This window comes from Pantherophis guttatus, chromosome 2 (genome assembly GCF_059756535.1).
Source record: "Pantherophis guttatus breed Tessera chromosome 2, ASM5975653v1, whole genome shotgun sequence".
NCBI classification, from domain to species: domain Eukaryota; kingdom Metazoa; phylum Chordata; class Lepidosauria; order Squamata; family Colubridae; genus Pantherophis; species Pantherophis guttatus.
This window is the reverse complement of record NC_142064.1, coordinates 70,249,130-70,274,679: the sequence shown is the minus strand read 5'-3', so window position 1 is coordinate 70,274,679 and position 25,550 is coordinate 70,249,130. Positions and strand designations below refer to the sequence as shown.

At 36.9% G+C, this 25,550-nt stretch overlaps 1 protein-coding gene across 6 annotated transcripts in view; it reads right to left on the bottom strand.

Moving 5' to 3' along the window:
• The window catches only part of DOCK8 (dedicator of cytokinesis 8), a 92,360-nt gene extending 70,107 nt beyond the window's left edge, over positions 1-22,253 (bottom strand). For 4 of the 6 annotated variants that reach the window (XM_034410291.3, XM_034410292.3, XM_034410293.3 and 1 more), the window contains exons 1-9: positions 21,866-22,253; positions 12,826-12,928; positions 8,166-8,341; positions 6,626-6,697; positions 5,300-5,423; positions 3,906-4,118; positions 2,484-2,569; positions 1,447-1,513; positions 106-255 (exon numbers count right to left, since the gene is read on the bottom strand). In XM_034410291.3, the coding sequence (XP_034266182.2) occupies positions 106-255; positions 1,447-1,513; positions 2,484-2,569; positions 3,906-4,118; positions 5,300-5,423; positions 6,626-6,697; positions 8,166-8,341; positions 12,826-12,928; positions 21,866-21,918 (1,044 nt within the window). In that variant the 5' untranslated portion in view covers positions 21,919-22,253. Of the gene's footprint in view, positions 1-105; positions 256-1,446; positions 1,514-2,483; positions 2,570-3,905; positions 4,119-5,299; positions 5,424-6,625; positions 6,698-8,165; positions 8,342-12,825; positions 12,929-21,861 lie in introns of all 6 variants that reach the window. The other 2 variants (XM_034410296.2, XM_087886171.1) reach the window with 1 other exon arrangement.
• Between the last annotated feature and the right edge of the window lie 3,297 nt (positions 22,254-25,550).

The following is a 25,550-nucleotide window of genomic DNA, read 5'->3' as shown; positions in this document are numbered from 1 at the left end:
ATATGCTGACTTGCTTGCTTCCATTACAGCCAACTCCTTCTGGCTCTAGTCAAAAAGTAAGAATAAGAAAGACACCATCATTAGAATACAAATAATATGACTCACCTTCAGCACAAGATAGATATCTGATGAAGGATATGTTACCGAAAATACAGCAGCCCTAGCCTGAGTGGAGGAGTCAATACACGGTGTATGGGATCGCAAAAACCCTTTGAATTGTTCGGAGTTCAAATCACAATGAAAACTTTCAGAGATCTTAAAAAGAAATGCATTCTGTGTCAGTTACAGCATGCATCCTACAATATTGCCGTAATAATAACTGCATCTTTTGGAAACTTCACATAATGATTATACTATATGACCTGAAGGAGCTTCTTGGATAAGAAGCAAAATGTCTTCAAAGAAAAACCAGAAAGTCCAGTTACCTCTTGAAAAAAGCACCTTTGGGACAACCATGACCTGGATAACTGAGAATCTCCATAAACATTATACAATATACATTTTTGGGGGGCATACATTAAAATGCAGAACTAATTGCTTGATTCCATGAATGTTGTGGCTTAGGAAACAGCAGAGCCATGCATTTTCTAATCTTAACTTCCCATTCAAAGGATTATTGGGCAGTTATAAGCAAGATTGCCTGTCCAATAAAATAATATATAGAATCTCCGACTCACCTGCCATCCAAAAATTGATGAATAAATGACTAAAAGAAAAGGCAAATTCTAGAAATTGCTACAGTCATTGCTTATTTTGTAATATATAGAGTATTACAATCTACTAAGAGTCATGTTGACTATGACAGGCTACATGAGTATTGAATAAAATCATAAAATAAAATATTAGCTAATTATATTTCACAAAATTATAGGCAGTTGTTGAAAATTTATTTCTGTATGTCCACACCTCATGAGGTACAACAAAATAATTTGTTCAAATCATGAAGTAGAACAAAGTAAGTCAGACTCAATTCTCATTCCCTTGGATCAAAGCATAACTTGTAAATCTACCTTTTATTTTCCTTGGCTACCCAGGAAGTTTCAATCCTGTTGCACAATATCTTGGCAGCCAGGGTGGATGGAGATGAAACTCCAAACCTTTTGTCTTTAGATTTTCATATTGCCCAAAAGTTACTTATAACCTTCCAATGTATGGCTTTTACAGTGAAATATAAAAAATATTAACCATAGGCAGAAACTATTGAAGAGAAAACAATTTAGCCAACCAACTCAGATAGGCTAATGAGAAACAGTACATAAATCAGAACAATCTTGATCACACATAGAAAGCCAGCAAACTCTGTCTCCCTGTGTCAAAACATAACAATGATGTCTACTTTGGCAATGAAACTTCTGCAAGAAGGAAACCAAGTTTAGCAAATACCCAAGATCTCAGCAAAATATTAAACATTGCATTTAAATGAAAATAGTGCTGCTACACTCTTACCTTTTTCCTTTCTCTTATATCATAAAGAGCTAAGGTTACAAATAATGGCTCGATTTCAATTTCAAATCTGCAAGAAAAAAATAAGGTACTAACTAATAATAAAGTAATTCATGTGACATGAAATCAAGGACAATGGCTACTTAAAATAATACATGTACTGGAAAAATTAACTCAAAACTTAGTCTTGCTTTATCTACTTAATCCTCAGTGCCAACATTAAACAATTTCAAAACGTATATATAAATACCACTATATACCATGGCTGGGTTTTTTTCCCTATTGTTTTGGATGGAATCTAATTTTCTATGAGCAGAGACATGTTTGTTATTTCTAACAACAAAATAATGCTCTCTTAATAATCAATAATAAATAAATAGATGATCCCATTTCCCTTTATAAACCAAATCTTTTGAGAACAGAACAAATGGGATCTAACTAATCTGAGGGAAGAGGATGCTACAAAGCTGGTTGCTGATCCTCTTTCATCTAGATCTAGAACCTCCACCCATAGTGACACCACTATAACAATACAGAGGTTTTTGCAGCCATCCTGATAATTTCTTCATAAGGTAGAACAACAAGGACAGCATTTTACATTTTATCATTCTAAAAAAAAAGGCAGCTATCTTAACGAAGACAAAATGTGTTTAACTCATGAGGCATGTTAAACTTCAGTTAAACATTATATGTCCTAGACCCTAAATCAAAACTAATTTTTAAAAGAACATAACATGGCTAGATAACTCTTACTAGATGGATATATACAAAGATCAGAATAAGCAGAAATAGAGAACTCTATATAGAGTGTTTTGTCTACTGCACATGGTAAGTTTTTAAAGTGCTTTCCTAAATAAAAAAAGTTTTCTGAATGAAGAAAACTAGCACATGGAGGAAATTTGTTTTACACCTGTCATTTTCCTGCTTTCTACTTTATAGATTTCAATTCCATCATTCTATTATGTGGGTTGCTCTACATGCCATCTGATCGACCCAAATCCCTAAAAATGTCCCATTCACACCAATAATGTAGAACTTACTTCAGTGTCTGTATTTTCACTAATATCCTATTACCTAGATACTCCTTTGGGCATTCGGGTATTGGTCGTATTTGTACAGAATCCTCCTATTAAAGACATTAAGAACAGTTATTTGTTTTGGTTCATTTTAGCTTCCTATACTTTGACTGACACCATCTATTACCATCCCTTCATTTCTTACTTTACAATCAGGCAAAAAATTAACACAGAAAATGTAGGAAGTCATCAGAATTATAGTAAAGCCAAGGAAGTTTGTTTAGAATGCAGCAGCCTGCACAGTCGCAGGTGCAATTATGATACAAAGACTTTACATCATTGTTGCAGGAGCTGCAGTTGTACTGGTATGCAATTCAGCAATCAGCCATTCAAAGCATTCTATCAAGCCTTTAGGACTTGTTCCAAATAACTTATAGAATCATAGAATCCTACAGCTGGAAGGGACCTTAGAGGTCTTCTAGTCCAACCCCTTATAAGACCTTATATCATCCTGGACAAATGGTTGTCTAATCTTTTCTTGAAAAACTCTAGCAAAGGAGCATCCACAACCCTGGGAGGGAAGCTGTTCCATTTGTTAATTGTTTTCACTGTCATGAAATTTCTCCTCAGTTCCAGGTTGGATTTCTCTTAACTCACCCATTGCTTCTTGTACTACCCTTGAGTGCTATGGAAAATACATCAATGCCCTCTTTTCTTTGACAGCTCCTCTGTCAGGCTTCCAAGTAATAAATTCCCCAAATGAATAATCCAAGGCAGTCATATTCAATCAAAGTCCATTTATTAGGAACATATCAAATTGGCAAAGTCTCTGACCAAACCCCGGAATTACACCCAGTAAAAAGCAAAAGTTTGAAACTTCCTCCCAGAGTCACATTCCCCAATCAGCTCACAGTCCAACTGTCTGGTGACTTCAAACTCCACCTTCAGCCCTCTGCAGGCACATTCTCTGTTCCCACAGGAAAGAATGCTACCTAGCCATAACATCCCCCCTTATCTCTGCAACCCCCCTTCCTACTGCTAGAATGTGGCGAGCCTGAAGCCTTGTTAGATCCCCTTACAGAATACCTAGAAAAAGCTTAGAAAAAGAATAGAAAATGACTACAATAAAACATGGCTACGCATATGTCAGCTTCAGGGTCGATATCTTCAAGTCTAGAAATCTGCTATCGTATCACCCCTAGTCTTTCTCTTTGTTAGGCTTTACATATCTATTTCCCTTAATGATTTAGCCTCCAGAGATTCTTTATCATCTTTGTTGCTTCTTTTTCTTCAATTTTTTTTGAACTACAATTGCCATAGCTTAATTACACCAGCTGGGCTGGATGGAATTAATGTCTAAAATATACCATCCTTTGTATTATACTGTAGTTCCTTTGAAAACCCGGATGGTTGAAGTATAATTGTGCCAGAAAATATGCGGCTTACCTCATCTATACTGGGATACAGAGCAAACAACTCAGTAGGCCTGTTGGCTTGCCGTGCCTCTTCATTTTGCCTTTGAATGTCTTCTGCTTTAGCAGTCTGCAATAGGTTGGTCAATCGGGGATCAAGTGGTAGGCTGCGCAAGCAAACTTCTCCAGATGTCAAGGTGGTTTTACTGGATTCATCACAGAGAACCTGTAAGTGCCTGGGACCTGTCTGCTCAAGCAAATAGAGAATAGTTGAACAGATTAAACATACTGAATATTGAGGGTAAAAGTTTGTTCTCTGAGCTTGTGGGTTGTTTTCCGAATGAAAAACTCCCCTAAACTCCACTGAAGATGTTACCTAGCCTGGTAACGAAATGTTCAGAAACCAACCCACAAGCTTGGAGAACAAACCTTCACCATCATCCTCTACCTGAGCTACAGATATTCGTCACTATTGCAATACTGAATATTTCTATCATATTTCTGTGTGATATTTCTATACTTATCCATTGCAAGAATTTCAATACCATCAAATAAATGTTAAATGGAACTATTAACTCTCCTTTTAACAGAGCCATTTTTTTCATGCAGCATAATGGAATAACAGAGTTGTTCTTCTAGCTCCTGCTCAAGCAGGAAATCCTATACCATTTCAGACAAATGGCTGTCCAATCTCTTCTTAAAAACCTCCAGTTTTGGAATGCCCATAACTTCTGTATGGAAGTCATTCTACTGATTAATCATTCTAATTGTGAGGAAATGTCTCCTTAATTCTAGGTTGGAACTCTATTGTTATCATGTCACCCCTAATACTTCTCTTCATTAGACTAGATATACCCACTTCTTGCAACATTTCACTGTTTTTTTTGGCTCCAGTCTCCCAATCGTCTTTGTTGCTTTTCTCTGCAACAAAGAGTTTCAAGGTTTTGTTTATATGAAAAAACAGTAGAACAAGAAACATATCAGATACTTTGGGAGAAGATTTAAGAATTCTTGGATTGCTATAGAGCAGGAGTGTCAAAATTTGGCAACTTTAAGACTTGTAGACTTCAACTTCCGGAATTCCATGGTTTCCAGTTGAAATTGACAAGTCTTAAAAATTGACAAGATTGGACCCCCCTGTTATAGAGCTTAATATTTAAAGATAAGGTGACTTTCTTCTCTTATTCCACACTATTTAAAAAGAATGTTTCATTACTTTTCATGTTCCCTCATCAACTTGGTGCTATTCCTTCTAATTTGGGAAGGAAATTCAGATGTGTCATTTAAGTGGTCCTGTAGCATGACGCACAAATGCTCCCAAGGCATTGTTAGGAAAAAAGGTTCCTCCCAATGGCCGCTTTGCTCCACCACTGCCTACTGTTCCATTTTCTTTTCAAAGTATTCTTTCAAGGCTATTCCTAAGTGTACCTGATAACTGGAATCATGAAAATCCACTGTTTCAGACTCAAATGTTTGCTTTCGAAGGCTTTTGTGGAAATCTGTTCTGGATCCTGTTTTCATGAAGTTATAAGCCTCATTGCTTCCTTGATTTCTTTAGTAAAATAGCCAATTAGATTTCAGTTTTAGAAAAAGAGACAAAATGAAATATCAATTGCTGTCATGTAAATAAATTCTATAAAAAAATATACAATACCCCAAATTAATTTAAGAACTGCTTAAATGGAATACAAAGTTATAATAAATTACTATATAGAAGAGGCATGGTGGTGCAGTGGTTAGAATGCAGTACTGCAGGCTACTTCTACTTCTGCTGATCGCCAGCTGCCTGCAGTTTGGCAGTTTGAATCTCACCAGACTCAAGGTTGACTCAGCCTTCCATCCTTCTGAGGTCGGTAAAATGAGGACCCAGATTATTTGGGGCAATATGCTGATTCTGTAAACTGCTTAGGGTGGACTGTAAAGCACTGTAAGGCAGTATATAAATCTAAGTGCCATTCAGTGGTGGGATTCAGCCAGTTCACACCATTTCGGGAGAACCGGTTGTTAACTTTCTGAGCAGTTTGGCGAACTGGTTGTTGGAAGAAATCATTAGGGCAGAGAACCGGTTGTTAAATTACTTGAATCCCACCACTGGTGCTATTGCTGTATGGGTTACTACTACAGAATAATATGGAGAGCAATTCTTACACATTTTTTTTTCAAGAGAACACCAACACTCACCAACACTCACTCAACCCCCAAAACCTTGTGTCCCCGATGTTGTTAGAAACATTCCCATGTTACTTCAGGTCTAACCTATTTTTACTACTCTGCTCTTCTCCAATATATCAGTGATACTTCTTCAAGCCAAAAGGCAAGTGCCAATGAGCCTTTTGTTTTGTAGGGCAAAATAGAATGGTCACTGATATGGCTGCACTTGAGATTTTTCCTGTCACTTTTTAATGATGCAGAGTACTTCCAGATGAAGATTTGCTGAAGCACCAAATATGCACAACTCTAATATGGAAAATGCTGCTGCATTTAGACAAATGTAAGAGTACAACCATTATTGTTTCCTTCTCCTGTCAACAATAAATGATTAGTTTTGGTTGGATCCTAATACTGCATGACTGATGCCCCAATCCAACTGTAGCAGACCATTATCAGTGCCAGTAATATTTTCTGAACTTGATCCATTTAGTAAACCTAATGAGAGTAATTACCACTTACTTCTTGGGTAATTAGATAATTAATAAAAACAGTAGATTTCAACTTTTCCCTGGGTAATTATTGAGTTATAAATGAAGAACTTACTTTCGATTCACAATCAGCCAGTCACGAATATAAGTCTGAACACAGTCCCGGACATGTAAATCCAATTCAGTCCTAGGGAGAAGCAAAAATATTTCTATGCATAATCAGTGATCGTACATAAAGTTAGTCAATATAATAACAGCAACATGGCTATTCTTCTCATGTAATAAAAAAAATGTTATTTATGAAGCCACTTTTGTCGTCTCCAAATCCAGTTTTCAAGTTAAAATTCTGAACATCTTATTCAACATGTCATTAATAATAAAATCTCATTTATAAAATCTTAAAAAATTAAAGGATACTGATAGAATTACGAAATATAGACTATATTTTAAAGTACAAAACACACAATGTGTAAATAATGAAACAAATATCAAAGAAAGGCACTAGGGAAGCACTGGTCTGCTAAAACACAGTTCAGCAGTTACCAGAAAGGGATTCTTGTAATACCGATAACATAATCCCTTTGTTTATTTCATCCGAGGAAAAAGATGCAATTCATTGATACAGCACATGCTTTTTATGAAAATGTTCAGTCCTCAGATCTCCAAATCTATTAATAGAAAATACTTCAGAGAGAAAAAATGCTTTAATGAAAATTAAAATGTTCTAATGTTTGGGAATGTTGGGCTTCTCCCTGGTATGCTACACCGGAACCAATTAAATAGGTATACTACAATCCAAAAATTTCAAAGAATGATTTTAATTGCACAAAAGCTAAGAAGCCACAGTGAAAGAAATTCCAGCAAAAGGTGCATATAACAGTGAATTCAATGTTCAGTCTTCTTACATTTTTTTTCCTGGGCACACTACACCATATGTTAGCCAATATCCTTTTTAGACATAAGGCTCAATTTCCATCTTTCTCTTGTTCTGGAAACTTTAGATTTATTACATTTTTTTTTCTATGTGAAGACTGTGTCCCTGACCACTGAGTTGCAGTTGTGCAGCAGTAGAGCTTGGATTATACTCACAGGTGATAAAACCGTCAATCACCACAGACTGGGGTCCAATTATATGTGCTAACTATCACCTGGGTCAGAAGGGGAACAGTTTTCTTTGGAACATAAAGGGAAAGAGAAGTAACTTTTTCCATTCAATATAGTCCCAATATAATCTCTCCTTCTCTTTCCATAGCTTGTATCCTTATAAGGTAAGCTCTTATAGGTATTTGTTGCTTGTGAGAAAAAGAGGTATAGGGACTGAAAAAGAGAATAGTTCATATGGTGAAGACAGAAAAAAATTATTGCTAGTGTACTGCTGTTAGCTTGCCATTAGATACAGTTAAGAAAAACAAAAAGAAATCAGAGGAACTTGTGACAATAGGAATGATGGGCAAACCCTAAGGTAAATCAAAATTTAAGGTCAAAATGGTTTGTTCTGGCTCCATATTTTAAACTGGGAAAATCTGAAACTCCAGTCAGACCACTGGATAACCAGAATATATTGATGAGAAATACTTCTGGTTCAAAAAAAACCCCCCAAAGCATGAGAACATTAAAAACAGGTTTCAGTTACTTGCTTAAAAAAGTTTGCTCACCGTTCTTCTGGTAATGATGGTTCCAAGGTTCTATGCTCCTTTGCAGCATAAACCACCTCCAAATCATCTTCAGGAAAATCACCCAATTCTTGCAGGAGATCTGAATCTAGGTTATTCAGCTGCATCATTAAGAGACCTTCGAAATCCACTGGTTCTACAGCATCATAAAACTGAGGCTAAATAGTACAAAAAAGAAAAAGAAAGAAAAGAAAGAAAAATGTCTTTTTTAGGACTATAAAACATATTTCTGGGTTTCCATTAAATATTAACCTCAAATGCACTAACACCCTAAAAAGCTCATTTTATGGATCAAGAGCAAAGGGTATAAATCACACATACATTCTTACACTTAACCATTACTGTTAAGCCTATAGTTTTAAAAAATCAGGCTACTTGAACCTTATTAGAAAATAGGTTAAATGACAAGAAATTGTTAGACAAATAACGTATATTTCCTTTTCTTCTACCTCTTTTCTTTCTTTAGTAATGTCAGACAAAATTATATAAGCAGTTTCCTGCTGAAGATTTAGCTCAATCTATATTTAATGGCTTAATTTTTCTTTAAATCTATGAAATTTAATTCATAATTAAAAACAAATAACTAGTTTCATTAGGGAAGTGCCATATGCTACATAACTAAGTCAAACGGCAACATGCGAATGGAAGAGGAAGTCACTTTACCTTATTGTGAATGTGGTCACAAAGAAAGATAATGTCACAAGCTACTAATTTTTTTTCTGAAAAAGTGTTTTATTTTTATTTCTCATAAACATGTCTTAAATGTACCGTCTCTTATCTTGATCATACTCAAATTTTTTAGGATGAAGAATGAACTAATATAAAAGTTAAAAGAGAATATGTATGATCAACAAGCTACCAAATTTGAGAGACATACGAACATTCTTGCCACAAGGAAGACGAGTAAACTAGCATTGTTCTTCTGTTTTATTTTATTTATATGTTTTTTAATTCATCACATTTTTATATTGCTCATTTCACATAAGTGACTCCGGATGGCTTACAATAAAAAATGGTACTCTTTATAAGACTTTGCAGTTGAAAGTATCAGCTCTTCGTACAAATGAGAACTTAGAAAAATCAGGATCTTCAGACAGTAAAGAATCTCCACCTGACTTAATAGAACATGAAGTCTAATGATTCATATGTTAAACCCTTAAACCCTATTCAGCCATGCTAGCCGTTAAAGCAAGGAAGCTGAGTACAGTTAAAATTAGCATACAGAATTTTTTGAGGTATAAATAACCTTTTTTTCTGTCATAATTTCTTGAGACTGGGATTGTCTTCTAAACTACATTTATCTCCATTGTAATTTTTAATGTGCATTTAGCAGATTAAACTAAAAATTATAAAAATTAATATATATATTTAAATATACATGTTAGCTAACTATAGACCACAGCAGATTTATTTGTTAAATAAATAATGCATCCCCAAAGCTCGTATACATAGCACATGCCCAGACCAACCAGGAATTATTGAGAGGTGACAAATATGTAGGGAAAAGAATTGTTACAGGAAGATAAAAACTATTAGTAAAAAGCAGCAATTAAGTGGTTTATCTATAAAAAGCAACCTACAGAGAAACAATTAACGTACCTTTTTAGTGCAGTAAAATTAGCAGTATGATGCAATCAAAATGGTGGCTAGATGAAACAAAAAGTAAGCAACTTGGCAGAAAGCCTTTTGAGAAAAAAATACACACTTTTTATCATCCAATGAATCTCCAAGAAAGTTAAACCGACAGCTGCTCAAGTTGAGGAAGTGAATTAGATGTCTTCAAGAAACAGGAAATATATATTTACTATGTTTTAGTCTTCAGAACTGTGGGTTCCTAATAACCTGTTTATTCTTATTAAAATACAGTTAAAAGATCTGAGGATAAATTTAATATTAGTTCAACAAAGTTCTGCAAAATTCCATTCACTTTAGCAGATATTAAAATTAAGAAAGGAAATATTGTCTCTTAATAGTAACATTTGTAATCAGTGGTGTCTTCAGAAAGATCGTACAAATGACAAAAACAGGCTTTTTCTCATCCTTTTATAGAGCATTATAATATTCACAAAATAGGCTACAAAAGGAACAGATTTTGCAGTTTGGTGGTGTGATAAAGCTTTTGTCATTTTGATAAAAGCAGCAGAACTTGAAAACTCCTTTATAATGTTGTCTTAAGATACATTTATTTCGTAATATTCATGTGTTAAATGTCCACACAGACATTTTACAATATTAATTGTGAAAGATGGTGCTGTGTTTCAAGATTTGAATCAATTAAGAAATAAGAAATTGTATGGGACTATTTTTTAATAGCATAGTTCCGCAGAATCCCATAACACAAACTTTCAGCAGAACATCATAATGAAATCAGATGGATTCACAGATAGCTGAACACCACAGCCAACACATGATCCTTGGTCCATCTATATCCCCAAGGAGCAGCACATGCAGTGGGATTCTGCAAGGTTCTTTCCTGAGCCCAATACTGTTCAACATCCCATTAAACGATTTAAATGAGAGAACAAAAGGTATGCATATAATATTTATGTATGACACAAAGCTGGGAAAGTTTGCTAATAATCCTAACACTGGTTTAATAACAGTACTTGTTAGAGAGTTTGGGGGTCTTGGTAGACTACAGATTAAAGATAAGCCAACAATATGCAGAAGCTGCCAAAAAGCGAATGCAATTTGGGGTTATATCACTGCACTGGCTACCAGTGGTCCTCCAGATCCGCTTCAAGGTGCTGGTACTTTAAAGCCCTACATGGCTTAGGTCCGGGGTATTTGCAGGACCATCTCCTACCTGCCTCCCACTGTCCTGTCCGCTTACACAGGGCTGCCCTCTTCAGGGTACCGTTGACCAGACAATGTCGGCTGGCGACGTCCAGGGGTAGAGCGTTCTCTGTGGGCGCTCCTGCCCTCTGGAATGAGTTACCCACCGAGCTTCGGACGGCGCCTGACCTCCGCTCCTTCCGTCGAGACCTAAAGACTTGGCTGTTTCTACAAATGGATTGATTCTGATTCCTGGGTTTTATTATTTATTGTCTCTGTTTTAAATTGGTTTTAATTACATTTTCTTTTATTATTGTATGTTTTTAACCTGTGTTCGCCGCCCTGAGTCCTTAGGGAAAAGGGCGGCATATAAATTTGTGTAAATAAATAAATAAATACATCAACAGAGTACAGGATCAAGATCACAGGAAGTGATAATACTGCTATAGGACCACATGAGGAATACTGTGTCCAGTTTTCGTCATGACACAAAAGATGCTGGGGAACTGGAAATAATGAAGGGAAGAATGACAACAATGGTTTGGAAGCTAAATTCTGCAATGACTGGTTAAAGGTACCTGGTATTTTTAGCTAAAAGAAGCAAAGAATAAGGAAAACATGACAGCAATCTTCTGATACATGATAGAATGTCATACAGAAGAGTACATTTATTCTCCGTGAAGGTAAGACAAGAACCAATTAGTGGAAGCTTTACAGTGAGATCCAAACTTGAATTAACAAGGAATTTCTTGATTGTGAGAATTATTAAACAATGGAACAGACTGCTTTCTAAATTTGTGGTTCTCCATCATTAAGAAAGCACTGTCCCTATACAACTTCATAGTTATTATAGTTTTATATTAATAAGACTAACCTGTTGTCTTTCAATTCAGATTAGATAATGTCACTTTTAAATAATCATTTTTTTTTTCTAGTTAGGCAGAAATCACTCTCTAGCCCTCTTGATTTCTCTTCAATGTATGAGCAAATTTCCACTTACTTATATGTGTATAAATTTATTGGAGCCAATGTCTACCAGGGCAGACCTAATAATCATAAACTCTATGTCAGGGTTCTGACCAATGTCCTAATAAAATCAGGAACCTCAAGCCATTTTGCAAAAAAAAATCCAGTTGTTTATTAGGAGTGCCAGGTAGCACAACCCAAGGGAAACCAGCTCTGACTTCACCCAGTTCGCGTCTTGCTTCTGCCCCTGTTGCCCCTCCCCCCCAAGGTGTGTCACCAGTCACATTCCCCAAGGAAGCAATTTTGTGGGTTGTAGAAGTCATTCCCTCCGACCATTGAGGGTCTCCGTGGAGATGGCCTTGACTTCGGCCTGCTAGGATGTGTTTTGTTTTGACTGAAGTGTGAATTCCTCAGTGCAGTTGTGAGGCGCAATTTCCCATTCCCCTGTCTATGGCAACTTGGGAGCAGGTCAGGAAAGCTTCGCGAGTTGACACTCTAAGGGTCATTAAAATTATAATAAAGGGGGAATTCACAGTTGAATCATGAGAGGCATAATCCTTTTCTTGAACACTATTCTAACTTTCCTTCCCCTGATCCTATCTGATAGATATAGTGTCCTTGCTCAAGTTAACTGGGATAAATGAAGCACATTAATAAGGATCAGTTTAGTGTAGTGACTTGGGAACCAGGAGACTCTGAGTGCTAGTTCTGTCTTAACCATGAAAGCCAGCTGAGTGACTTTGGGTCAGTCATTTGCTTTCAGTCAAATTTACCACAGAGAGTTGTTGTTCTGGAGAAAGTAGGAGGAAGGAGTATTAGATACATTTGCCACTTCGAGTTATTTATGAAAAAATAAAGGTGGGATTAAAAAAATATTTAAAAAGTAAGTTTTTACACTCACCAGATTAATGGAAGAAAAACCAGGTGTACTATTACTTCGCTGACAGATGGGTCCAAAGGATGGTTGATGCACAAACTGTCGTCTTATTTCTGCTGAGGAATGCCTTCAATATAAAAAAAGACAACAGAATTGGTTATACCAATATATTAAACTGAGCATATTTTCTTAATATTTGAACACATTTTACATAATCAAACTGTTGCCCGTTATCCGGTTAGCATTTTTACCATTAATAGAAAAGTAATGGATGCACTCTCTTTGTTTGAGAGTGTTTTTCTGTCAAATTCAGGGACTAGGTTCTTTCCAGAGCTCCACACCAACTCAGGTGCCTAGTTTTATGGGCGATACAACCTCAACCATATAAGGAAGTGCAGACGTCAACTCCCAGAATTCCCTACTCAGCACTGGCTAGAGAATTCTGGGAGTTGAAGTTCACATCTTTTAATATTGTAGAGGTAGAAAATCACTGTTCTAAACATTCAAAAAACTCTTACCTTAAAGAACTTGCTATTTAAAGAGGGCAAGTTCCTATTTTTATCTTTTATTAAGCCAGATACCGATGATATTTGCAAAAGTTTAAAACAATGTCACTCTTCTCATTAATTTTTTATTTAAAGTACATGTTTTTCTTGAGAAATATTTTAGTTATGTCAATATCTAATGGGTTTAATATTATTTTTACATGATGCAATAAATGAATGTTCTATGTATATGTCACTTTCATTCTTTAATGATTGTCAATAGATATCACCCAAAGGCTATTTTGGGGTCCTCCATAATTTTTATAGGCAAAGGTCTTGAGAGAAAAATGTTTAAGAAACACTGTTCTAGAGGAATACAGGGCTGTGGTATGGGTAATTATTCACAATTGAGTGCAAAATTTCCATTACTAAGCAAGGCAGTTGTTAAATGAGTCGCGCCCCATTTTACAATCTTTTTTTGCCATAGTTGTTAAGACAATCATGTGGTCACTAAGTGAATCTGACTTCCCACATTGACTTTGCTTGTTGGAAGCCAGCTGGGAAGGTTAGAGATGGTGATTACATGATCCTGAGACAGAGCAACTGTCATAAATATATGCCGGTTGCCAAGCGCCCAAATTTTGATCACGTAACCATGGAGACGCTGCAACGCTCATAAGGGTGAAAAACAGTTGTGTCACTTTTTCCAGTTGTAAAAAGTGCTGTTGTGCTACAACAGTTGTGCTGTTGTAACTTCAAACTGTGACTAAACGAATGGTTGTAAATCAAACACTACCTGTAGCCCAGAAGATGGCTTTGACAAACAGAAGGAAGATTTGTTACCATGGCAACAACCAGAGAAACGTGGCATGAGCCATTACCAAAACAGAGATTTGTGAAAACACCTCAGAGAAACCTCCAATTCTCGTGAAGAAAGGAAGCACGTTCAGATTTTCAAGATTCAGTCGCGATAGCCCTTCTAATAAAAATAGTTTTAGGCCCACAGAGTGCCTGTTTCTTAGTCTTGCATCTTACCACAATAAACTGGCATCTCAAATACAGAACATAACATAACCTGTCAACCGTACTTTGTTGCGGTTCTTCTCTCTGCTGCAGCTGTTTCCCCCCCCCCTTTTTTTGCTTCCAGCCAGTAAATCATGTTTGTGATTAACGTAGTCCCAGAAACTACTCTTGAAATGGTGACAGATTGGCCATAAGTCAATCCTGTTACAGCCCAGGAGGAGGAAGAGGAGGTGCAGCAGCAGCAGCTTGGGGCTTCTAGGGATAATAGTACTGAAGGGGCAGATTCCAGCAATGTTGAAGCTAATGACTCCCCTCTGGTTGAGGGAAAAACCCAGGACTCCCCACCTGCATCCACAGGCAGCCCTTAGACTCTATGATTCACCCCATCCAGTCCTAAACAGAGGCCTGCATTAAAGATACAACCACAGAGAGCAGATCAGACGGATCATCCAAGAAACAGGCTGGCAGCAGAGGAGACTCCAGCAAGTAATGTACCTTAGCCATGCATTTGGGTGGTGGCTCGGTGCAGCTTCTTTATTAGCCATCCTCCCCGAGAGAAAACGCTGAGAATAACTTTTCAAAGTCTCAGCTCTGGTGCCGTGCTTTGACCTCTGGATTCCACCTCCCTCCGTCTCTCCCCTTTTCCCTTGGATTTGTCATTTGTTTGTTTGCTTCTAAAAAAAAGTTCTGAGTTTGCAGAACTCTGGACTGTGGCAGGGAGCCAGGCAGCCAGCTACCTTGTTGGCTGGCAGCCAGAAAGGCTGGCACATAAAGCCCTCGCCAAAATATTTATATGACAATAATCTATAGGAAAATGTGAGACAAAATTGGGAAAATTCAAAATGCTAAGAAAATGTTAGAAACACATGAAAGGATGAGTTATATGTTCAAGTTAAAAGACACAACACAGAAAAAAAGACGCTTGTCAAGAAGACAAGCTGGCTCTGGTACAAAGTCAAATTTAGCTTAAGCATCTTGGTAGCTTAAATGTTTGCTCTGCAGAAGATGAGCACCCTCTAGTGGCTGTCACAGAACAGAAAGTTGTTTAAGTAAACTGGCCAAAGGAGGATCAAGCAAGAATTCTGAGAATGGGAATGAACTCTGGTTTATTTTTCTAGTTCATCAATCACAATAATGTGCCGTGTGACATACAGAATTACTCCAAACAAAAGTCTGACAACAATGGGATCTGATTAGTCACAGCAAATACATACATCTTTCTCTGTAAACTGTTATATCATTCTCTCTCCAAAATGTTCATTTTATTGCATAAAGGAACTCCGACTAAGCAAATACCCTTCATCTTTCTCTTTCTTGCACAGTGTTTCTGTTTAGCGGATAAGTATTCCAAGTTAGATATAAAATAAGATTCCGCCCAGAGTCACCTAATCAGGGAGGTGGGTGGTATATAAATTTAATAAATAAATAATATGCACAGCTTGGTGAGAAATAAGATTTTATTAACTTCATATACAGTCAGAGCCAACTCTTGAGACTCTGCAAATTTTTTTCTACTGTTTTAAGATTTTGTTCAAAAGTGGAAATCAGCAATAGGAAGTAAACATGTCACAATCTGCCAGGGTTGCTACAAGTCAAGTCACTCAGACACAAACTTCTGGAAGCCACTAAACAGGAAAGCCTGCTAATGACCACAAATGCTCAGCTTACTCTAGTTGAACATTCTTCACTCAGAATTTACAAATCCATATCATATTTTGCAGGTCCCCAAAAAGCAACTGACAGTTGATATTATCATATGCTAACAGGATGGCCATGAATTTATCAGTAGACTCACTGAGCACGATGTAAAACAAAAGCCGACTGCCCTGTGGGTAAAAGAAAAGGCTGACCTTGTTAGATTTTAAATCAAACAAGAATTTACAACAAACTAACTTGTTGCTTTTAATGAACTTTATAGAGTAAAAATTTAGAAGGAAGAAATAAACTTAATCTTCTATTAAAACACGTATATTGGCAAGATAGTAGAATTTGGTCTTTTATCAACAGGATACCAAAAAAGGCAGTTTCAAATACTTAACCTACTTAAATCTTTTTGGGCTCCTAATGTGTGGATTTCTTTTTTATTTTTAACATGTAGTTCTACACCTTATTTTCCTTAAAATGTGTACCCTAAAGTAATCCTTTAGATAGCTTACAAAGATGGTCAGGGTGCAAAATAAAATCCAAAGTATACAAAATAAAATAAACACATCAATATCTGGAGATGATAAAATCCCAGTAAGCATTAACCTATGAACGTGAGGTCAGAGTGTGCTTCTCTTTCGATATGCCTATGAAAAAAACCAGACAGCTGAGAAGCAGCTGTTAGCAGGAAGATTAAAAAAAAAAACACCTTCCTTCAGCTGTTCCTTCAATGACCAGAAGAATGGAGGGTTACAGGCCATTTTAAATCAACTTGGCTAACAAGAGCTAATATAGAGCCTTTGTCTATTACGGTTTAAAGATGCCAGGAATCACTCTATAACTGGGATACTGGTACCTGTATCTGTTATCAAATGACCCATATTTGGAATTTTTTTTTTCAAATGGGCATCATCTTATCTCTTCTTTGTTCTAAAAATGGACAATTCACCAGGCCTTTACCTTGGCCAGGTTTCATGCCTACCCTTCACAGTTCCCTGGGAGCGTTACAAAAATACCCCTCTACATTAATGACAATGTGGGGGTGGTTGTATAAAGTCCCTGAGCCACATCTGTTGCTCTCTTACGGGAATCTAAAATGACATTCATTTATTCTACTCTAAGAAATACCCTGGCACAAAAAATGATGCTCATTCCATCACTTCTATCCAACCAGGATTCTGACATATTTTTCCAGGTTGCCCAATTCTACACCTATGTTTGTTCTATTTGACCCATATGTGATGGAAGATTATTCTTAAATTTGGTAATCATCACTATTATTTGCATTATTTATTGTTAATTTTACGCCTCTTTTATTAATCTCTATATATTTTAGGGGAAAGAGAGGAGAGAGAGAGAGAGAGAGAGTGGCCTAGTGGTTAAGCACCAGGCTAGAAACTTGGAGACTGTGAGTTCTAGTTCTGCCTTAGGCATGAAAGCCAACTGGGTGACTTTGGGCCACTCACTTTCTCTCAGCGCAACCCACCTCAAAGGGTCATTTTTTGTGGGGAAAATAGGAGGAGGAAGATGTGTTGAATATGTTCACTCCCTTGAGTTGTTTGTAAAAATAATAATGGGAGAATATTATGTTTGTGTGTCTGTGTGTGTAATATATTTTTGTGTATGTTATGTTTTCTGTCTTATAGGCCATAATTAAGGATTGGTGATGAATTGATTCGTTTCTTTTAAAATTGTATTTTTATAAGAATGTAACTTTTTCCAATATAAAGATAGTTGGAAAAGGAAATGCTAAATCTGATTACAAGAGTACACATGTATTGTTTACACTTTTTTTAATGAATAAGCCCAATTCATGTATTCCATAGCTATAATACAAACAGAAAAACAGCATTTTTTCACTGCGGTGATAGCCTACAATAGCCAGATTTTTCAGGTTGTGAAGTTAGTTATACATTCTTTCAACCCTGTTTTGACATTTCAACAGAAGGAGACTTCAACCCATTGTTGGAAATGTCTGAGATTAAGCACAAAAAGGAGCAAATATTTAGGGTTATTGTTTTAATCCCTTAGCTACCAGAAACTAAAGCTTTCCAACTGAAGAATGTGAATTGAAAAACAGGCAGAAAGAAATTTGCATCTGTTTCTGTTGTTCAAAGCTTCACTTACGATTAACTAAGTTTGACTTTTCAGTAACCAGTTTTTCAGGTAAATCAAACAGCAGCATGGCTATTTCCACACTTAAAGAGAATATCAAATGTCACAATTTTTTTTCCAGATGTCACATACATTTTCCAGATGTCACATACATGTGGGTATGGGGTTTGTGACACATAAAATTCTATTTAGTTGCATTTAAACTCCATTGATTACATTATGTAGAGGGGGTTGTTCTATTCATGGTTTGTACTTATGTTGGCTGCCATATATATATATATATATATATATATATATATATATATATATATATATATATATATATATATATATATATATATATATATATATATATAATATATATATATATATATATATATATATATATATATATATAATTTGATTTATATGCCGCCCTTCTCCGGAGACTCAGGGCGGCTTACAATGCGTTAAGCAATAGCCTTCATTCTTTTGTATATTTTATACAAAGTCAGCTTATTGCCCCCACAAACTGGGTCCTCATTTCACCTACCTTAGAAAGGATGGAAGGCTGAGTCAACCTTGAGCCTTGGAGAGATTCGAACCAGCAGAAATTGCAGGCAGCTGTGTTAATGACAGGGTGCACTAAACCACTGTACTATCAAGGCTCTTTATGGCTTAGAGGTTAATACATCTGCATAATATGCAAGCAAGCCTAGGTTCGAATCCCAGAAGGGTATGGCTAGCTGATGAGAGATAAATAGCTTGATATAGATCTATACTAGTCTCCCTTTATTTCTTTTGTCAGTAAATATAAATTTAACACAAAATAGTTTGTCGTGAGGGCTCCTGGATTGGGGCTGAAAGGTGAAAGGAAGCAGTATGCTCCTTCCCATATTTGGGTAGACCAGGTTGCTTCGATAGAAAACCCATTTAATCTCCCCTGGTACAAGCTGACAAAGCAAGGAGAACTTGTGGCTCAGAGGTTAATACAACTGCCTAATATGCAGGCAGCCCAAGTTTGAATCCGAGTAAGCATATGGCTAGTTGAGAGCTAACTAGCTTGAAATAGATCTATACTAGTCTCCCTTTATTTCTTTATCAGCATATATAATTTTATATAATTTATCAGCATATATAATTTTATATAATTTATCAGCATATATAATTTTCAAGTTTGTGTTTTTCCTCCCGTTCATCTTACAACCTGAGCATCTTCCTAAAACCTTCTTCTTTCCCTGGGTTTAAGGAATGCTTCTGCCCTTTCTGTTTTTGTAACAGCCTCTGAATATTTTGCTCAAAGCCACTGCCATGACTCTCTGCAGACAGTAGGTTGGGTCCTGCACATCACATGAGCTGGGCTCTTTCCACAAGTGGAAAGAATGAATTGAACTAAAAAAATAAATAAAAAAAAAAATCCAAAACAAACAGGAATTGTTTGCATTCATTTCCTGGTTTTTACTCCAAAGATACCATGGTTTATAACCCAGAACAGTCTTTGCTTTATGTTCTATTTTGTAAAGAAAATAATGAATTTAGGGACCTGATTTGGATAACATGCTGAGAAACATCTTGGAAAGGCTTCCAAGTGTGACCCTAGATATGAAGTATGGTTGCTTTTTAAAGAAATAAAGGAAACACTCTAAAAATTAAATGCAATGCAGAGGAAGAATTACAACAGGCAACGTACACCACAAGGTTCAAAAACCTGTTGTAAACCTGCTGAAGACCCTGTTGTTCCGCCAGGCTGGGCTATCAACATAATAATTTTAAATTGGGGTATTTTAAATTTGTGGGGTTTTAAATTGAGCCAAATTTATTTAATTATTTTAAATTTTTAATCGATGTTTTGTCTTGTGTTTTTAAATATGCTGTACACCGCCCTGAGTCCTTCGGGAGAAGGGCGGTATAGAAATAAAATTATTATTATTACTATTACTATTATTATTATTATTATTATTATTATTATTATTATTATTATTATTATTTGTAAGGTTTTGGTCCTTCTCTGACAACTCTGATGTTCCCTCTTGATCTAACAACACTGCCCTAGTTCCAGTCCAAAAATGTAAGATCTTCTGTTTCACTTTGTTTTCTATAGTGAAAAATAATTCATTATTCAAGACTTTGTAGTCTTTTTTTTTTTTTACAAAATTAATTTATCTTCATCTTGGGAAAGGATTTTAAAATTAAAATGAACAGCAATTACAAAATATGTTCTTGTCTTTCATGTGATCTAATGAGATTACAGGAATCTAAAGTTGAAATAAATCAGTCAGGCTTTTATCTATATTGCACTCTGTAAATAAACCTAATACTGTTTATCCACAATATGTAATATCACGACTTCAGATGGCCAAAAACAACACTGCATAGTGCAATCTAAAATATCATAAGGATCTGAATGATTATAGCTGCAGTATAATATTAGAGTTGAAATATTAAAATAAATATTGTAGTACCATACTGGATTAAAAGAAAATAGCCTGTGAGATATTTCAGTTGTAAGTCTGGCAATATACAGATAAATAATAATGTATCAGTATCATTACTACAGTTTAACAACTGCAACTCTCCTGTCTATTTGCAACAACTCAGTAGTATTTGCAAAGCAAAATGTATAATGATTTAAAATGTAATTCTGTAAGAAACAGAAAGAACTTACTGAAGTATAAAATCACATTATAAAATAAACTGAATAAATGCAATGAGGTATAAAATGAATTCATTCACTAATATTGTTGCAATGGGTACTGAAAAATGCAGTCTAAAATCAAAAGCAAAAAGTATAGGTACATATATTATTCCTTTTGGAAAAAAATATCTCACATGAAATTAACACTTGCTAAAAAGTCTGGTCAGTTCTAAATGTCAGAACTATTAATTTTTTTTGTGACCACATATTCAGCAAGTCAATCTATTTAGTGGTGTTTAATAAAAGGCTGCACTAAATTTCTGTCTCCTCTGCAATTGCACAAACCATAAGACATGACACACTGTAACCACAAACTGCATGTTATTTCCTCACTGTCTTGCCTCCAGCTTAATCCCATTATATTTACAGGAATTCTTTAAAAAAGGGGGCAAAATGACTGATTTGTGGATTGCAGAGTTTTAACTGCTGAAGAAAGCCTCAATATACCGTGTACGCAAGTCATAGGAAAACTCCGAAGAAGTCTTTTGAATTATTCCAAATTAAGTCATCTTAAAGAAGTAAAACATCCTGTTAAAAAGATTTACTGATAGTATTATAAACAGGCTCAGAGCAAGTTCTGACCAAGCCCTTGGCCTTTTCTACTTGCCAGAACTATAAAGATGTTTTTACACAGCAAATAACTGCCTATACAAATAACGTCTTTTGCATAATTATTTATTGGGGTGGGTGCTTTCCGAAGGAAGAAACTGTTGATTCTAGAGCAGGAGTGTCCAAACTTTGGCAACTCTTAAGACCTGTGGACTTCAACTCCCAGAATTCCCCAGCCAGGCTTCTCGGAGTTAAAAGTCCGCAAGTCTTTAAAGTTGCCAAGGTTGAACACCCCTTGCTGTAGTAGAGTCTAAAAATGCTAACGTGGTAATTAATCTAGCATAGGGAAGAGTTCTGTACACGGCCAGAATAACATAAATCCCTTGAACGTGAGCGTCCCTATACACTGGCGCGTGGCTCTCTCACACCAGATCCGCAACTCATCCTCACACCCTACTCACTGCTCAAGCCGCGGTTCTCCCTTCCTCCTCTCACCTCACCCAATCAGCCTCCAAGGCGCACCAGCAAAAGCTGCCCGACTCGCGGCAAGGAGAAAATAAAGCCCCTTACCTACCTGTTGAGTTTCAGGGCAAAGGCCCTCCGATCGGAACTGGGCAGAGTAGCCATGGAGGCTTTCAAGAACAGCGGCAGCGGCGGCTCACTTAAAAAAAAGGCAGCCGAGCCGGGGCTGCTGTCAATTCGGCGGGGAAAACTTCCGCATTTCACACCTTCCTCGTCGAAAGCAGCCAATGGGGAGGGCGCAGTTTCTGCAAGGATGGGCGCAAAGCTCCAATCGCTCTTGAAAGGCGCGAGTCCCGGGGCTCTATAGCGGGCTTCTACCACTTTAGGTTCCCTTTTTAAGGGAGCACCGCAAGCGCCAATTTCGCTGAACTGAAAGGCTTTCCAGGCTTTGGGGGGGGGGGGTGGTATTTGTCTGGCTAGAACAACAGCAATAGCCAACCCTGAATTTGGCTTCGACGCCTAGCAGCCCGAGTTGGAACTTGCAAGAGGAAGCCCAGGAACAAGAAGTTGAGACTTGCACTTCAATAAATATTTCAATCTCGCCTCGCTTGGGCGAAAGCACTTTTAAAACTTTATGCATGAGCCCTGCTGGCTGCTACGGGAATATAAAGCCCAACAGACCCCGGTTGAGGAAGATGGTTTTAAACAACCCGCGCTGACACCAAGCCTGCTTCCTAAATTTATTTTTATCTTCCTTCCGGCCCTGCAGACGACCAGCAAAACTCCACCCCGTTGAGATTCCACGGTGGTCTCTTTGGTAGTCGTATAACGATTTGCAAAGCGAGGGAGTCGTTCCCAATCGAAGTTCCAACTTTTGGCTGTGTCAAGCGCCTTGCGGGTCGGTTAAAGTGCGGTAGATGTCACTCTTGTTGCACTTAAATCGAGCGCCAGCGAGTCTTACGGGAAGCCCCGTTTGTGGACGTCCTTCAGGGACGCGGCCACGATTCGGGTTTCAGTCAAAGCAGAAAAGTCTCACTTAAGAGTCTCACCTCACTTCTGGAGGTGAGACTTGAGAACAGGCTGCGGGGTCCTTGGTGCTCTCTGAGCTTGGTTGTTTTCTTGCAGACATTTAATTACCCAATTAAGTAGCATCACCAGTCCTAGAAGGGAGAAGGGTTTGGTCTCTGTTTAGAATCCCCACTCCCTTGTAGTTCTGATGATGTTACCTAGTTGGGCAATGAAACGTCTGCAAGAAAACCACCAAGGTCAGGGAGCACCAAGGACCTCATAGTTCAACCCCCAGTTACAAATATTCTCTTCTATTGAGATGGCTGTTAGGAAGCAGTTGCACCACATACTGAACTCTGAAACAACACCAGTGGCTTGAACTTGGCACCTAAGCCTGCGTTAAGAGCACCTGGAGTTAAGCACTGAGATGGTCAAATGCAAACAAATTAATGATAGATTATCAGAGCAAATGTAGATATGTTGTACGTAAACCATGCCCTTTGCCTGCCATGGGATCTGGGAAAAGAATCCGGAAACAAAAAGGGACAATTAAAATGTCATTGAATTAGGTCCATTTTATAATAAAGGGGCAATTTTTTTAAAAAAATGCAGAATATCTAATTTTCAATGGGTGTTTGGAGCAAGAACCTCCATTTTTGTCCCAGCATTGATATTACCCATGTGTCACTAACCTCTCTCATTGCAGTGGGATTAGTAGTGACACAGCATACCATCAGCTGACTTAATTTCTCATCTTTCATAACTGCTTTGAATAAAGCCCAATGCCCAGTGAATAAAGATAAACATCCTTGCTTTGTATTATGATATAACAGGAAATTATTAATCTGAAGTGCCATTTAGTGAGTTCATAAATATAATCAGTTATCAGTCAAGATTATCTAATGCTTTTAAGATTATCACTGTGAGAGGAATGTTTCTTTGGTGGGCAGAAGTGGATCAATATCTATGAAGATCTATGCAAGATCTTTCTTGCATAAGGGGCAGGAAATCAACAAGGTTTCCAACTGCTGGCCATTGAACAATATATATCAGAATCTCAAGTCGTCTATTGCTTCCCATAATAAATCAAAATACACGCATATGTAGATGTGATTGCAGCAGTAACTTGTGGCAAAACAACAATGACTCTTCATGTCATTTTACAACACCTAACAGCGCACAGAATTGCACAGTGTCCTTGTTCCTGTGTCCGGGAACAGAGTGTTCTTCCCTCTGTGGTCCCAGAAAGGGTTCAAGTTGAATCAAGTTTTTTTCTTGCAGGCAGTGGGGTTAGAAAAAGCAAGCTCCCTCCAACTTCTAGTTCTTTCTGTGTCATAAAACAGGGAGTACTCTGAACATAAAGTTTTCTCTAAACATGAATCTCATAATAGGAAAGCACCTCTTATGCTTTACTGTGAACCTTGGAGATTGTCACTGTATACACCATAATATTTCCACCATGTAGTGCTCTATGAAACAAGTGAGTATAGTGCATCTAAATCTGGAAGAAATAGACTCAAGGAAGGTGGGACCTACATGTTATCTTGTGGGTTGCAGGTGTCTAGGATTCTACCTCCAATCCATTCTCCCCCTCCCTATCCAGAGAAAGCTCATTATCCAGACTTCTACTTAGGTATGTTCTTCTCAATATTGATATATTACTTGAAAGTCCTCCGCTCCACTCTCTTGAGTGGAGTTGCTGCTCGGAGTTCATAAGCAATGGCAACTGCAGGAAAAAAAATTATTCTGGACTCCACAGAATGGGTATTTTTTTTCTCCAGAATTTAATTTCAAATAATTTCAAAGTAATCCCACTACAAACTGAACTTCTCAAAAACAAATAACTTAAGGATCCTGCTATGCATTTTTTTCTAGCTGGCTCAGAAAGAGTACTTATCCATTTATGAAACCCAAGACCTTTTAAGTATTTTAAATTTCTTCAGTATGCTAGACAGAGAGAGAGAGCCCAAACTCAGTCGCTGGTTTCCTTCCTTTTTTGTAATATATGCATGGCAGACGGTTGGCCTTTTTTGTTCTATAAAGAAATGAGGAACACACAAGAAAAAAAGTTCCATGCAGTAAAGGTGCCAAGACGTTTTTAAAAATTGCTTTTGCTGTTAGAAAATAAAAGTTTGATCTTGTTGATAAGAGAATATTGAAATTGCAATCCTATAAATCTGTCATGTCAAATTTGAGCTTGATACATTTTATGGCTTCTGCCCACACATTTTGATCAGTGGTAATGCTTTTCTGTGAGAATGTGTATGTCATTGTCATGATTTATTATTAATATTGCTTCTCATCTGGAACAGGAATTGAGCACAGCTCATATGAACACCTGAAGAGCAACTATGAAGTAAACTGGAAACACGTAATTCTATGCAATCTGTTTGTGCCACACATCAGCAAATAAATCACGTTTTCCATCTGCGTGTCTATGAGTGCTTTTACAATATGACAGAACCATGTGGAAAAGAGCAATTCACCTTAGTATCCTTTTTGAAATCAATATTAAGAGCAGTCCACATTTCTGTGATTGAATTATTTTCTCATTCTTTGTAAAGAAATTAATTTTTCTGTACTTTGAAACAAAAAATGTAAGGGCAACAATTTATTGATAGCATGTGGGTGCCCAGCAAATCTGAATGAATATGGCAGTTCTATGGCAAACACCTAATACTGAACACATTTGGGGAAAATGAAAGATCATTTCTCTCATCTCCTCTTTGCAGACTTGGCTGTAAATCAGTTTCACAAGGTGCAATCCGTTAAATTGATTTCAATACAAT